This window comes from Spodoptera frugiperda, chromosome 14 (genome assembly GCF_023101765.2).
Source record: "Spodoptera frugiperda isolate SF20-4 chromosome 14, AGI-APGP_CSIRO_Sfru_2.0, whole genome shotgun sequence".
NCBI lineage: Eukaryota > Metazoa > Arthropoda > Insecta > Lepidoptera > Noctuidae > Spodoptera > Spodoptera frugiperda.
This window is the reverse complement of record NC_064225.1, coordinates 978,331-991,814: the sequence shown is the minus strand read 5'-3', so window position 1 is coordinate 991,814 and position 13,484 is coordinate 978,331. Positions and strand designations below refer to the sequence as shown.

General features: G+C 40.1%; 1 protein-coding gene across 2 annotated transcripts in view; it reads left to right on the top strand.

The window, feature by feature from the left end:
• LOC118279120 (nose resistant to fluoxetine protein 6-like) overlaps positions 1–13,484 on the top strand; it is a 57,691-nt gene that overhangs the window by 37,762 nt on the left and 6,445 nt on the right. The window contains exons 1-7 of one of the 2 annotated variants that reach the window (XM_050698312.1): positions 4,766–4,852; positions 6,324–6,491; positions 8,042–8,253; positions 9,684–9,889; positions 11,798–11,889; positions 12,412–12,593; positions 13,249–13,391. In XM_050698312.1, coding sequence (XP_050554269.1) covers positions 4,813–4,852; positions 6,324–6,491; positions 8,042–8,253; positions 9,684–9,889; positions 11,798–11,889; positions 12,412–12,593; positions 13,249–13,391 — 1,043 coding nt within the window. In that variant the 5' untranslated portion in view covers positions 4,766–4,812. Of the gene's footprint in view, positions 1–4,765; positions 4,853–6,323; positions 6,492–8,041; positions 8,254–9,683; positions 9,890–11,797; positions 11,890–12,411; positions 12,594–13,248; positions 13,392–13,484 lie in introns of those variants that run through there. The other variant, XM_050698311.1, reaches the window with a different exon arrangement.

Below are 13,484 nucleotides of genomic sequence, written 5' to 3'. Positions count from 1 at the left end.
TTCTCGTAAACTGCCTTGTTGGTCGAGTGGTCGCAAGTGTGACTGCCGGACAAGGGGTCTTGGGTTCGATTCCCGGGTCGGGCAAAGTATTACTGGGATTTTTGAAAATTTCTCAATAGCAGCAGTGAGTCTGGAATTGTACCCAGTATAAGGCAATAGATTTGCACCCCCTATTACATGGGACTTACAACACAAACTGTGAAAAGTGGGTGTACATTATACATTGTCATTACATGCCATAATGTGCATCTCTGCCTACACCTTCGAGGTAAAAGGCGTGACGTTGTGTTGTGGAACAAATATAACCATAAACCAGAAAACTTAATTGCAAACAAACAACCTATTATGACGTCATTTTCCCGACATATAGTGACGTCATTTGTGCAATTACAACAACATTGAGTCTCGATGCTGTTGACAATGAGAATGGTATAGGACCACAAAGCAGGTCGTTTAATTTTGAACCTTAATTCAGTGGACGAGCGGTTAACAGCTTCGTTTAATTTTTGAATCAAATGTAATTTCATGGTGCATGCCTCTGACTGAAAATGTAGTGGGAAAAGATACTGTAGTACTGTGATCTGTTTTGTTTTAAATTGAGTTAAAGTTTTAAAAAGTGGTGGCTTGTTTGTTAAATAATTTAAAGTGTTACTAGGTAAGAGGTCTTCAGTTTGATTTCCAGGTCGTTAGAATTTGTGCGGCGGGATGGCGAGCAAGGGTAGCTCGCCGCCCGTCCAGAACCAGACCGGTGCGTACGGCGCGTCGAGTTCTGCGTGCGATCCAAGTTTTCAGACTATGTCCACTGTATCGGCATAGTTCGGATAGCCGATGCCACTTTCACTCGGATTTTTGGCATCGGCATTCCGTATGACGTCATTGGTACGCATCGCATGTAGGCATTGCTGATGATGCGGTCCGTACGATGCGACGTTCTATACAAGGTACACTAAAATCCGTTGCGTGCGATGCGTACGATGCGGGCCTGTGGACGCGTACCTTTAACCGATAGAAAACAAGATAGAATCGAGATAGTCTATCTCGATTCACCACACAATTTTGACAAAACTCCTTCAAAAACCTATTTTCAATATTACCATTCAATCAACCATTCAATTTTAAGTTTGGGAGAGCCATGCTTCGTCACGAATGGGCTGGCTCGACCGGAGTGACACCACGGCCTCACAGAAAACCGACGTGAAACAACGCTTGCGTTGTGTTTCGTTGTGTATGTGAGGTTACCGGAGGCCCAATTCCCCCCTTCCCAATCTTCCTAATCCCCGATTCCCGAACAACAACCCTTAAATTCCTAACCCCTAAAAAGCCGGCAACGCACTTGTAACGCCTTTGATGTTTCAAGTGTCCATGGGCGGCGGCGATTGCTTACCATCAGGTGATAGGACGGCTCGTTCACCGGCGCGTATTTCATAAAAAAAAAACTCTCCGCATGACGTCACGTGTGTTCGTAAAAAAAATGGAGACAAGAGAACAAAGAGTTGATTACATGCTTCACTCGTTTCTCAATTAATTGGATATCGCAGTAACAGGCTATAGCCTGAGGCTTTTGTCCAATTATAACCATTTTTACACTCGCGAATTGCAAATGTTATGTATTTTTCTCGTGAAATCTTTTGGGCGGTTGTGTTGGGTATTTTATATACTTTAACAACGTTGCCACACACTAGGATTTTCTCCTGTATCTTGGGTGCGTTTACAAACATACCATTTCACTTACGCATGACACCCGAAACAACAGTTTATAGATCATACAAAGAGTTGCTCCGTGAAGGAATCGGACCCGCTACACGTTACACGGCAGCCAGTTGCCCAGCCACCGCGCTAACCGTGCAGTTAGTCTTATCTTGTGTGTGCATTATTGATCTTAAAGTGAAGTCGTGTGATGAGCATACATCATACATCAAGAGCCTATAAGTGGCCACTGCTGACCAAAGGCCTCTTCTCGCACGGAGAAGGTTTGAGCATTGAACACCACGCTTACTCAATGCGGATTGGCGATTGACTCTGTGATGACCGCACTTGTAATACTCGTAAGTGTCAACTAGTTAAACAACTAAATCTCAGTCTTTGTTTATGGGATAAGCCAGTAAACGAGCGGACGGATCACCTGATGGTAATCAATCACCGCCGCACATGGACACCCGAAACACCAGAGGTGTTACAAGTGCGTTGCCGGCCTTTTGGTGGTTAGGAATTCAAGGGTAGTTGGGGAATCAGTGATTGGAAAAATTGGGAAGGGGGGTAATTGGGCCTCTGGTAACCTCACTCACACAGCGAAAAACATCGCAAGTGTTGTTTCACGTCGGTTTTTTGGAAGGCCGGTGGTATCACTCCGGTCGAGCCGGCCCATTCGAGCTGAAGCATATCTTAAAACGAGTGATCCGTGGATATCGCAATAATCGATCTCCGGGGACTCGGCGAAACCTCCTTGCCGGATATACCGCCGTGTATTCATAATAAAAAAACAACCAGGAGGCGAAATGCTATAATAAAATCTTAGTCTGCTGCGCCGACACGCGTTATTGTTATGGGGCGAAACTTTTTTTTTGCTGCCGTTTGTCGTTTGTCAGTTTAGTGCGTGGCGGGACGAATCTCCGGCGCGATTGGATGCTCATATATTGCGGTTGGCAGCAACGAAATAAAAAAGTCGCAACCGAAGGCTGAACTCTATGCTGTCATTGCAATCTCCGCAACTATTTGACGGTAAAATTTGTCCCCTCTTTTAGAGGAGTGGCTAGATAGGCGCCATCGTCCTCACCTACCGCCTGACGGTTCAGGTGCTTACGGACATGTAAGTTTCGGTAGGTTCCTGTTTTTGATTGGGCGGGATAGATAACGCCCGGGTGTCATCACTGCGAAGTTTTACCATCCGGAGGACACGGTATGAAAAAACAATATAATGCGGTCTGCCCTGCGTGGTATAAGCACCGCCAAGTGCCCTCAGATGGAAGTGATCGAAATAGACGGCGACCTCTCGCATCTGGCTTTGGTTCAGACCATGGTGCGGAGCGAAGGAAAAAGGATGGGATGCCGTCTCCTCCTTCTGTTTCGAATTCAGGTTTCGTGCTATTTGTCTAATAAGAGGAGGCGGGGTTAAACGCGTGAGTTTGATACGAACTAGTCCTCACGCCCTTAGCCGAATAAAAGACACTCCGGGCGTCGGGGATCGCGATGACGATCTCCGGCCTTTTACCGTAAGTGCTTGGTCTGCGGACGGCATAGAGGAAGGTTGTAGCTCGCCGCCCGACCAGAACCAGACCCGTAAGTGCGGCGCGTTAAATTCCGCGCGCGCTCTTATGTTGATTTTTGAGAGCCATCAGACCACCACATCTCATTTTTGAAGAGCCCAGTAGGGCTATGTGGTTAATCCGGAGCTGCGGACTACCTAGCGGGTTTACCGGGGCTCCGGCTCGATAAAATATATTTATAATACATATAAATTATATTTTTCTTCAAGTGCAAAAACACATTCAATTCTGATATTCCTTCTACTCTTATTTTGTTACTGTCTTATTAGTGTTTCTTTTTTAGGTTAACTTGGACATTAACCGCCGTACTCAAAGTAATTTAATGCTTACTTAACCCAGTACTTAGCAATTGTTTTCGGAACAAAATCGTCGGGGTCTAACTAATAGTTTAAGTAATCATTAAATGTCCCTTAGTGCAGCAGTAACACATCATAAATGTGTTTAAATCTTTTCTATGCTTCTTAGTTACGTAACTTAGACTATTTTTATGTTAGAAAATTAGAATAAAAATAAGCTAAAATTATTAATTTTACGCTTGAATCTTGGGCAAAAATAAGCTAAAATTATTAATTTTACGCTGGTGAAGATAGGAACGCGTAAGAGTCTGACACTCTCTCTCGCTTTGCCAAGGCGGAAGAAGTTACTGGATGATTTTGCCCCCTCAAAAAAAAAAATCCACGCGAGTGAAACCGGCGCATCAACTTGTACAAATTAAATCCATATTCTTTATCGTGGACTGCCTCGTTGGTCTAGTGGTCGCATGTGCACTGCCGGACAAGGGGTCTTGGGGTCGATTCCCGGGTCGGGCTAAGTATTACTGAGCTTTTTTCGGATTTTCGAAAAATTTCGCAGTAGTAGCACGGAGTCTGAAATTGTGTCCAGTATATGGCAAGAGGCTCACCCCCTATTACATGGGAGTTATAATACAAATGGTGAAGAGTGGGTGTACAGCACCAAGCACAATGGAATTTTGACTTAAAACTAAGCGGATGATTGGTATAAGCTTATATTTACAGCTCACGCATAGGACCCATTTAGTATTTTAGTTTTAAGTAAAATTTCCGTGGTGCTTGGCGACTGGGCGTCTCCCAGTTGTGTAGTCTCTATTGTGCCTTAAGGCTTAAGTCATTCTGTCTCCTGCATTAAATTCACCGAGGGAAGTGGAAACTATCGTTTTCTTTTTCTTCTCCTCTAATAACATCTTCTGATTTGTTTCGTTGCGGGATCCAAGACAGTCATTCATTTCCCTGGGACGCGCCGGACTTCAGTGTTCCGGTGTTTTCATGTTTGTATCTACTGTAGATCCTGGCTTACAGGAGTTGCAGCGGTATGGGAGGTTGCGGCGGGCTTGTCCCAAAAAAAATGCTTATATTTAATAATCACTTCTTGCCTTATTTCACTCGCCAGTGTAAACACGTCCTTACTCTATTTAAAGACTGCACCTAGGTTCAGAAGTAAGTATATTAAATTAGTCCTGATGCACTCAATCTTTATTCTATACTCGAACGCCATGCGACACAGTTCTTAGTTGTTTATTATAAAAAAAAAAATGTGTCTCCCATTTTTATTAGTTTTCATTTTATTCTCCGGTAAGTCCAGTTCTATATTTTAAACCGACTTCAAATACAGTGATATTTTTTAAGTTTCATTTCACTTTTGCGCGAGATTCTGAATATTATAGTTTTCATTTTTTTTCCAGTTCTATACCGACTTCTAATAAAAGGAAATTCTGATAGTGATATTTTTATACATATATACAATATACAACGTGTAACAAAAAGGGGTATACATATCAAGTGCACAGTTTCTAGATAACATAGCAACAAACGATACGGGCTATCCAACACAAAAAGAGGGTTTTTAGCGCGTTCAAATCAAACAAACAAACTCATGTTTTCATGGTACCATGGTACCAAGTTATGAATTTTTGCAATCGCGCCGCCGCGCGAATCAAAATTAGGTAGACAGGTACTAGGCGATCAGATTGACAGAAGAAATGTTTCGTAATATTAGCGAGTGATCCCTGTAGTGTTGTGACACGTTTGTATGATTTGAAATCAAGAACCATGCGATACCAAGTATTTGGTACTAATTTTTTTTAACGTATTTTAAACTGAAACTTCGTGTAGAGATTCTATTCAACCTGTATTCTTCAGTGCTTCTTGATGTATATGGGTATTTTGTTACACGCTGTATATAGCAATATTTTTTATTTTAAAGTTTCATTTCACTGTTGCACGCGTGCGTCACATAATATTATTTTTTTTTTGGTCTATAGACCATCTATTAAAGACAAAATAAGCCACCTACCTAATTCTAAAGATTAAAGTTTTTGACTGACTTCAAATAAATAATGGATTCCACATTTTATCGTACTTGTTTGAGCACCTATAAGTGTGGGAGAGCCATGCTTCGGCACGAATGGGCCGGCTCGACCGGAGTGATACCACGGCCTCACAGAAAACCGACGTGAAACAACGCTTGCGTTGTGTTTCGTTGTGTGAGTGAGGTTACCGGAGGCCCAATTACTCTAGTTCCCAATCTTCCCAATCCCTAATTCCCCAACAACCCTTGAATTCCTAACCCCAAAAGGCCGGCAACGCACTTGTAACGCCTCTGGTGTTTCGGGTGTCCATGGGCGACGGCGGTTGCTTACAATCAGGTGATCCGTCTGCTCGTTTGCCAGTTTATACAATAAAAAATACCTAATCATAATAAAAAGATTCGAACGAAGAACATAAGACTTTGATGTGCATTTTTCTGTACAACAAAATTGAATTATATTTATCTTCAAGTGCAAAAACACATACAATTCTGATATTTCTTCTACTTTTATTTTGTTATTGTCTTATTAGTGTTTCTTTTTTAGTTTACCTTGGACATTAACCGCCGTACTCAGAGTAATTTAATGGTTACTTAACCCAGTACTTAGCAATTGTTTTCGGAACAAAATCGTTACTAACTAATAGTTTAAGTAATCATTAAATGTCCCTTAGTGCGGCAGTAAAACATCAAAAATATGTTTTCCACTTCAGAAGTTTTTTTTTTATTTTGTTACAGATCAAGTATATCCCCTAGCCCCCCACAAGCCACAAGCAGACACATTCCTAGACTCGTTGGCACACAAACTGAAACTCGAGACGTGGGAGCGAGACGAGGTGCCGTGTTTGGAAAACATTTTAAATATTTTTGAAAATGTCAAGAATCATACTTTGTGGGCAACGTGGAGTAAGTTGAATTATAATTTTAGTTATTAAAGCCTCAATTCAAAGATAATAATTATGCGCTTATTCTGTGCAAATCCTTAAGCTAATTAGGTAATTCGTATTGTTTATTTGTTTTAAAACAAAAACTTTGCTCGGCATGTGGAAAAGGTAAATATCAAAAATATAAAAATGAATATTTTTATAATAACTATAGTGAGACTTAAACTCACAGAGACAAAATGACAGACTATTGTTTATTTCTTTCTTTGTTGACGTTTCAAAAGTATATGGTTTAATTGGAATAAATGATTTGACTTTGACTTCTCTTTACTAGTCAAAGAATAGGCATGTTTCCTTTATAGTCAAATTCAATACTTTTTCGAAACGTCAAAAACGATATTTTCTATGAACTTTGTATGAAATACTCTATTATGACGTCATTAGATTTTGACATCAAACAGCAGACTTATATCTAGAAATTTAGCTAGAAAAAATCGAAAATTTAGTAGTTGATCAAAATTAATATTATTCAGCGTGTGATTATTTTTGAATATTTTATTGTATTGAAAAGTTGTAATAATTTATTTTTGACCCAGTCATCATCCCTAATTCCCTATTATGCATATCCAAACAGTTACATCAGATTTGTGTGCTTCATTAATTTTGTCCAACAGTCCGACTAACACACCAGTAGCTCACAGCATTCGCCTGCTCATGATAGCGTGTAATCGTTCCATTTCGCTTGGACAGATGTGTCTCTTGCATTACTAAGGAAATTGTGGATTGTGATACCACAGTCTCACAAAAAACCGACATGAAACAACGCTTTTTTTTTGAGGAGGGAAAATCATCCAATGACTTCTCCCGCCTTGGGTGAGGCGGGACGGAGTGTCAGACTCTTACTGACTAAAAACCACCCCGTTCCTTCTCCTGCTTTGAGCCGGAGCCCCGGTAACCTTTTACGTTGTCCGCAGCTCCGGAATGAAACAACGCTTGCGTTATGTTTCGTTGTAGTGTAAGTAAATAAGTAAGAGGGTGGGTTATCGGAAGCCTAATTACCCTTGACACTAATAGTCCCCGATTCCCCAACAACCCTTAAATTCCTAACCGCCAAAAGGCCGGCAACGCACTTGTAACGCCTCTAGTGTTTTGGGTGTTAGGGCGGCGGCGATTGCTTACCATCAGGTAATCCGCCTGCTCGTTTACCGACTTATACCATAAAAAAACGAAGTTAATAGTCCAGCAGTGGCCCCACTAGATATTATATTTATTTTATACTTTATTACCTATGCGTACCAACGGTGCGTCGCGTTCTGCACGCGCCTCAAAGAGCCATCAGACCACCACAGATGGGGCCCAGTAGGGCTGACGCCTAATCCGGAACTGCGGATTACCTAGCGGGTTTTCCAGGGCTCCGGCTCGAAAAGCAGAAATAGGAACGGTGTGCTTTTAGTCAGTAAGAGTAACACTCCTTCTCGCCTCGCCCACGGCGGGAGAATCCATGGGATGATTTCCCCCTTTAAAAAAAAGACATAAAACATATTATATTACAGTAATGTTTGTTCTTTTTAGTTTTGAACGCCAACGCGCTCCCCACTGGTAACCTATACGGTTCCTATGTACACTATGCGAGCTACGACCAATGCATGAAGCCTCCGTGGCTGCACACCCATCCAGAACTTAACACCAAGTACTGCATGACCGAAGTACAGCTCTCTGACATCAGTAATATGAAGAAGACGCCAGATTATGATCCCTTTGGGTCTATTATGGAATTCATTGATGTAAGTTTTTTTTTGTACTTATGTATAGCCTTTTATCCCCGAAGGGGTAGGCAGAAGTGTACATTACAGGTAGTAGTGCCGCTATATAGGTATAATGTACACTTACTTTTCAATATTTGTGTTATAAGTCCCATGTAATAGGGGATGAAGCTATTGCCATGTACTAGACACAATTCCAGACTCCGTGCTACTGTTGAGAAAGTGTATAAAAACCGAAAAAAGGCCAGTAATGCTTTGCCCGACCCGGGAATCGAACCCGAAACCCCTTGTCCGGCAGTCGCACTTGCGGCCACTCGATCAACGAGGCAGTTTTTTTTCGTTAACATCCTGGCTACCGGGACTCCGAAAAGCAGAAGTAGGAACGGGGTGGTTTTTAGTCAATAAAAGTCTTACACTCCCTCTCGCCTTGCCCAAGGCGGGGGAAGTCACTGCGTCATTTTCCCCCCTCAAAAAAAGCATAGTGACATCAGTTTATTGCGAACAGGAAATTGAAGCTAAGCATTTATCTGCACAAACACGTAGTAACAGTAAAACTTCTTAATTAAACTGAACCATTGATCTTTGCTAGCATTTAACCCGTAATTGCATTGTTTACAGTGAAGTAATTACATCTTAACTTTAAAATGGTATAACTATAATTAGGTATAATTAAAACACATTCATGTTTTCTTTTCTTTTAACGTTTTGAAATAATAAAGTTAAAAAAGGCAACCGCCTTCAATTTGATTGATCGCCTCAATCTTTTTAAGCAAGGTAATATTCCTAAAAACTTCTCTTAAGTGTTAAAACTACTATGCTGAAAACCACATGAAAACCGGTTCAACCAAACGCGAGATAATTGTGCACGTAAACATAACTATAACTACAGGTCAAATTGAGAACCTCCTATTTTAAAATTCGGTTAAAATTTTACAATAAAAGGGCAGCACTTTTACACCTCAATGTTTTAAAACTTAATTTGCTCAACATTTGTAAACTGTACAATTTTACATACATAGTAATATGTTAGACAAAGGAACGGAGCAGAAGTATAGGATAGGTTTTATTTAGTAAGAATTTGAGCACTCCTGAACACACAGAGCTTGAAGAGTAGTTTAGCAACTTTCTACTGTTACAAAAAAGACAGTTTAAACTGTTGGTTTTCTTCCCTCTTCTCTTATCTTATACCGATATATATACCGATAAGAGAAGACTAGCAAACCCGGCGAACTTCATTTCGCTGCCACCCTGTTTTGTTTTTTCTTTTATATTCTTTGCTATAAACCGCACGGAGCCCGAGACCTTTCCAAAAAATGCAAAACCATGGAAATCGGTTCGTGCGTTCTGGAGTTATAGCGTCAGGAAGGAAAACCCGACTTATTTTTATACATATAATAGATTGCCAAAGATGTACACAAACTAAAACCTAACATATTTCGCTCACATTCCAGTCGCCAACTGCATCAGGAATGCCAGTAAACTACTTCATGTGGGGTGTCTGTATACCAGCAGTCTGCTCATCTCCAGCAGTGTCCAAGCTGAGCAGGGTGGTGTACGAGGCAGCCACCTTCAGCAGCATAGCGTCTGACGTCACGGTGAAACACTGCCAGGAGGCTGGGGAGAGCCCGCCCTACTCCACTGGGTTTTATATCTTCATGTAAGTCTGATACAAACAGGAGATTTTTTTTTAGCTTAAAAGCAAAAAATGTTAAATATACATTTTTCTAGCACAGTGTACTTCTCCCGCCTTGGGTGAGGCGAGAGAAAGTGTCAGACTCTTACTGACTAAAAACCACCCTGTTCCTACTTCTGCTTTTCTACCCAGAGCCCCACTTAACCCGCTAGGTAGTCTTAAATTCTGCGACTGGCATTGCGATTTCAGCAGTATTAATGCAGTCGAACAAACAATACCTATGGCACAGACGGATAAAATAAAAAAGACACACGGACTTTCTTTTAATCTTTATTTTTTTAAAGGAGTTTTTTAATGAAGAAAGTAACACCTTCCTTGACTACTACTAGATTAATACTAGATCTACAAAACACCCCCTTGATTGACAACAAACATTAAAAAAAATTAACAAAAATCTACCCTACCTCAACCTCAAGCTTAACACAATAATTTGAACTACCATCCTAACCTCATCTGACTGGACGAGACAGGACACTATCACAAAGGCCAACGTCTGTAATATTACCCCCAAAGGTAGTCCGTCTTTGTGGCCACGTCTGAAGACACTCATATCAAATGTGACAAGCGTCTTTTACAACACCACACATGTTACAGTTTGGCGAATTTACTTCACCATATGAACATTGCTCTTGGACTCCTGACACCTCGTGTTTTTGAGAAAAAACTATCATTAAATATACAGTATGGAGATCACTTATATAGTTTAAATGAAACTTCAAATAGTACTCGCCCACATAAGCAATACATCTATATAATTATTTCAACGAAAACCGAAAATTTAAAAAAAAAATTTTCATACAAAATAAATAATATTCTGTTCAGATTGATTCTGTTCAGATCAGCTTCATGTTCCTTGGCCACAGAAGAGCTGTAATGTTGTAGGTTGTCTACGAATGTTACGGACATGCGGCGCGGCTATTATAATGCCGTATTTGTAAAGAGTGTTCAAATTAGCTCAAAGAGAATTATGTACTTTTTGGCTTAACTACTGGGCCTATTTCGCTCATTTTTCGTATATTGTCAGCCAAGATGATAACAAATATGTGGTTGAAATTAAATTATAAGAGGTTTCCCCATACGGTATAAACTATAATATAATAACAATGATAATAGCTCAGCTAATCTGAGACTGATTACTGTCAAGTTCATGATCTGAGATCAACAATGACCTGTAGACCTCACCACATAAACGTGTCGCTCATTATAATGCAAACAGCAATTACTATATTGACTTCTAACCAGTAAAACCTAAGGCCAAGGATACACTAGGGACAAATGTACTGGCCACTGTAAGTGCGGGTCTGCGGACGGCGAGCAAGGGTAGCTCGCCGCCCGACCAGAACCAAACCTGTGCATACATCGCATTCCGCGTGTGCCTTAAGGAGCCACAGATGGGGCCAATTAGGGCTGGTGCCCGATCCGGAGCTGTGGATAACGTAATGGGTTACCGGGTCACCGGCTCAAAGCAGAAGAAGGAACGGGGTGGTTTTTAGTCAGTAAGAGTCTGACACTTCCTTTCACCTCGCCCAAGGCGGGAGAAGTTATCGGATGATTTTTCCACCTCAAAAAAATTAAATTAAAAATTTAAAAAGCCCCCGTCATAACAAGTTAAAAAATAATAGAAGAAACTCAATGTTAAAGTAGTACCTAAGAATCTACTAAAAAATCTAAAAAAATACGTCGCGTTGTGGAGACCGCTAATTCACTGAAGAATTCTTGAAAGAAACCACAACCAAAGGATTTCAAAATGTATTCTCTTTATTTGGTTTTTAACCCCGACGCAAAAAGAGGGGTGTTATAAGTTTGACGAGTCTGTCTGTCTGTCTGTGACATCATAGCTCATTGTCTAAAAGTGCCTTAATTTTATTTCAGAGCAATGACTTTCACATTGGCGGCAATAGCTGTGGCTTCTACTTACTATCAGATGCATGTATTATCTGAAGATCAGTCATCGAACAGTTTAGGTAAGATATTTTATATTATATTCCTATTTCTATCATATTTTTAATTTGTTCCTACTCGGGCAAATTTCCTTAAATAAACCGCTACTTATGGTATTTTTGTACGGAAGCCTCTTTTAGTACAGAGAAAAAAGTTTATTCAATTTGTTGTAGGCGTTCTGTAGGCTTCCTTAATACTTACATATAATTTTTAACCGACTCCAAAGAAAAGGAGATTCTTAGTTTGACTTTAAACTGAGAACAGTAACTGAGAGTATAACTGAATGTATGTATGTTTGTGCACGATTATCTCGCATTTGGTTAAACCGATTTTGATGTAGTTTTCAGCACGGTATTATTCATATTTAGGAGATTTTAGGGATATTAACTTAAAAAAAGAGGTGGTAAAGATAATTGAATGCGGTTCTATTTTTTCCAAAAAAGTTAATTTTTCATTATTGTAAACGCACATTTAATTAGGTATACAGTCACATAACAGCTAGAGTGTTTTGGTGTTTTCAATCTAAAATAAACCTTATATTCCAGTGACAATTATAACAAAATCGTTCTGCATGGTGAAGAATCGAGAAGACTTACTAAAAGACAATAAGGACGAGATTCGCGTGATGAATGGCATCAAGTTCCTGACTGCAGTCACTGTCATATCGGTCCATGTGCTCTTCTATATGGCACTGTCTGGTATAAGTAACGCACAAGATTATGATAAGGTAAGTGAAAATTTACTTTATTTCCTTGGTATAAAGTCCTTTTTACAAAACTTAACTTGGAGACTCCTGGTTTTTGGGAAGTAGGTTAAAATTTAGCCTAAGTTACTGCTTAGTACATTGGCTACCTGTTAGTAAAAGGCAGGTCAGAATCAGTTCAGTCATTTCAGAGATTAGCCAGAACAAACAGACAGACAGATAGACAAACATTGTAAAAATAATAGTTTAGGTGTATGTAATGTATGTATGCCCTTATTATGCATGTAGAAAAAGCATTTCCCGGAGCTGCAAACTGCCTAGCAGCTTACCGGGGCTCCGGCTCGAAAAGCAGGAGTATGAACGAGGTGGTTTTTAGTCAGTAAGAGTCTGACACTCCCTCTCGCCTCGCCCAATGCGAGAAAAGTCATAGGATAAATTTTTCCTCTCAAAAAATGGTTATTTCAATGTTGCAAACTGACATTAAACGTTTAGATTGGAGCCACTTTTGCATTAATATATCTTTTTATATAACTTGCTGCTAAATCTAGAAATCGTGCTTCAAAATCAACTACGTTGCTTCTAAATAATGGTAAAATCAGATTTAAAAAATCTGATGTGGCTCCTCAATCCTTACGGACGTTCCAATTTTATTATGTTCTAAATACCTGGTTGTTTTCAGGCCATCGAAGGTAAAGGCGGTTTGTTCCTTCACATCGATATCATTGTGGATACTTTCTTCGCTATATCTGGTCTACTCCATATCAAAGGTCTGCTGGGAAGACGACAGAATCTGTTGAGTGTACTCTTGAAACGATACATAAGGTAAACAAATTATATATTTATAAAGTACTAGCAAATCCGGCGAAATCATTGATGGCGATATATTATATTAAACTAGCAAACCCGGCGAAATCA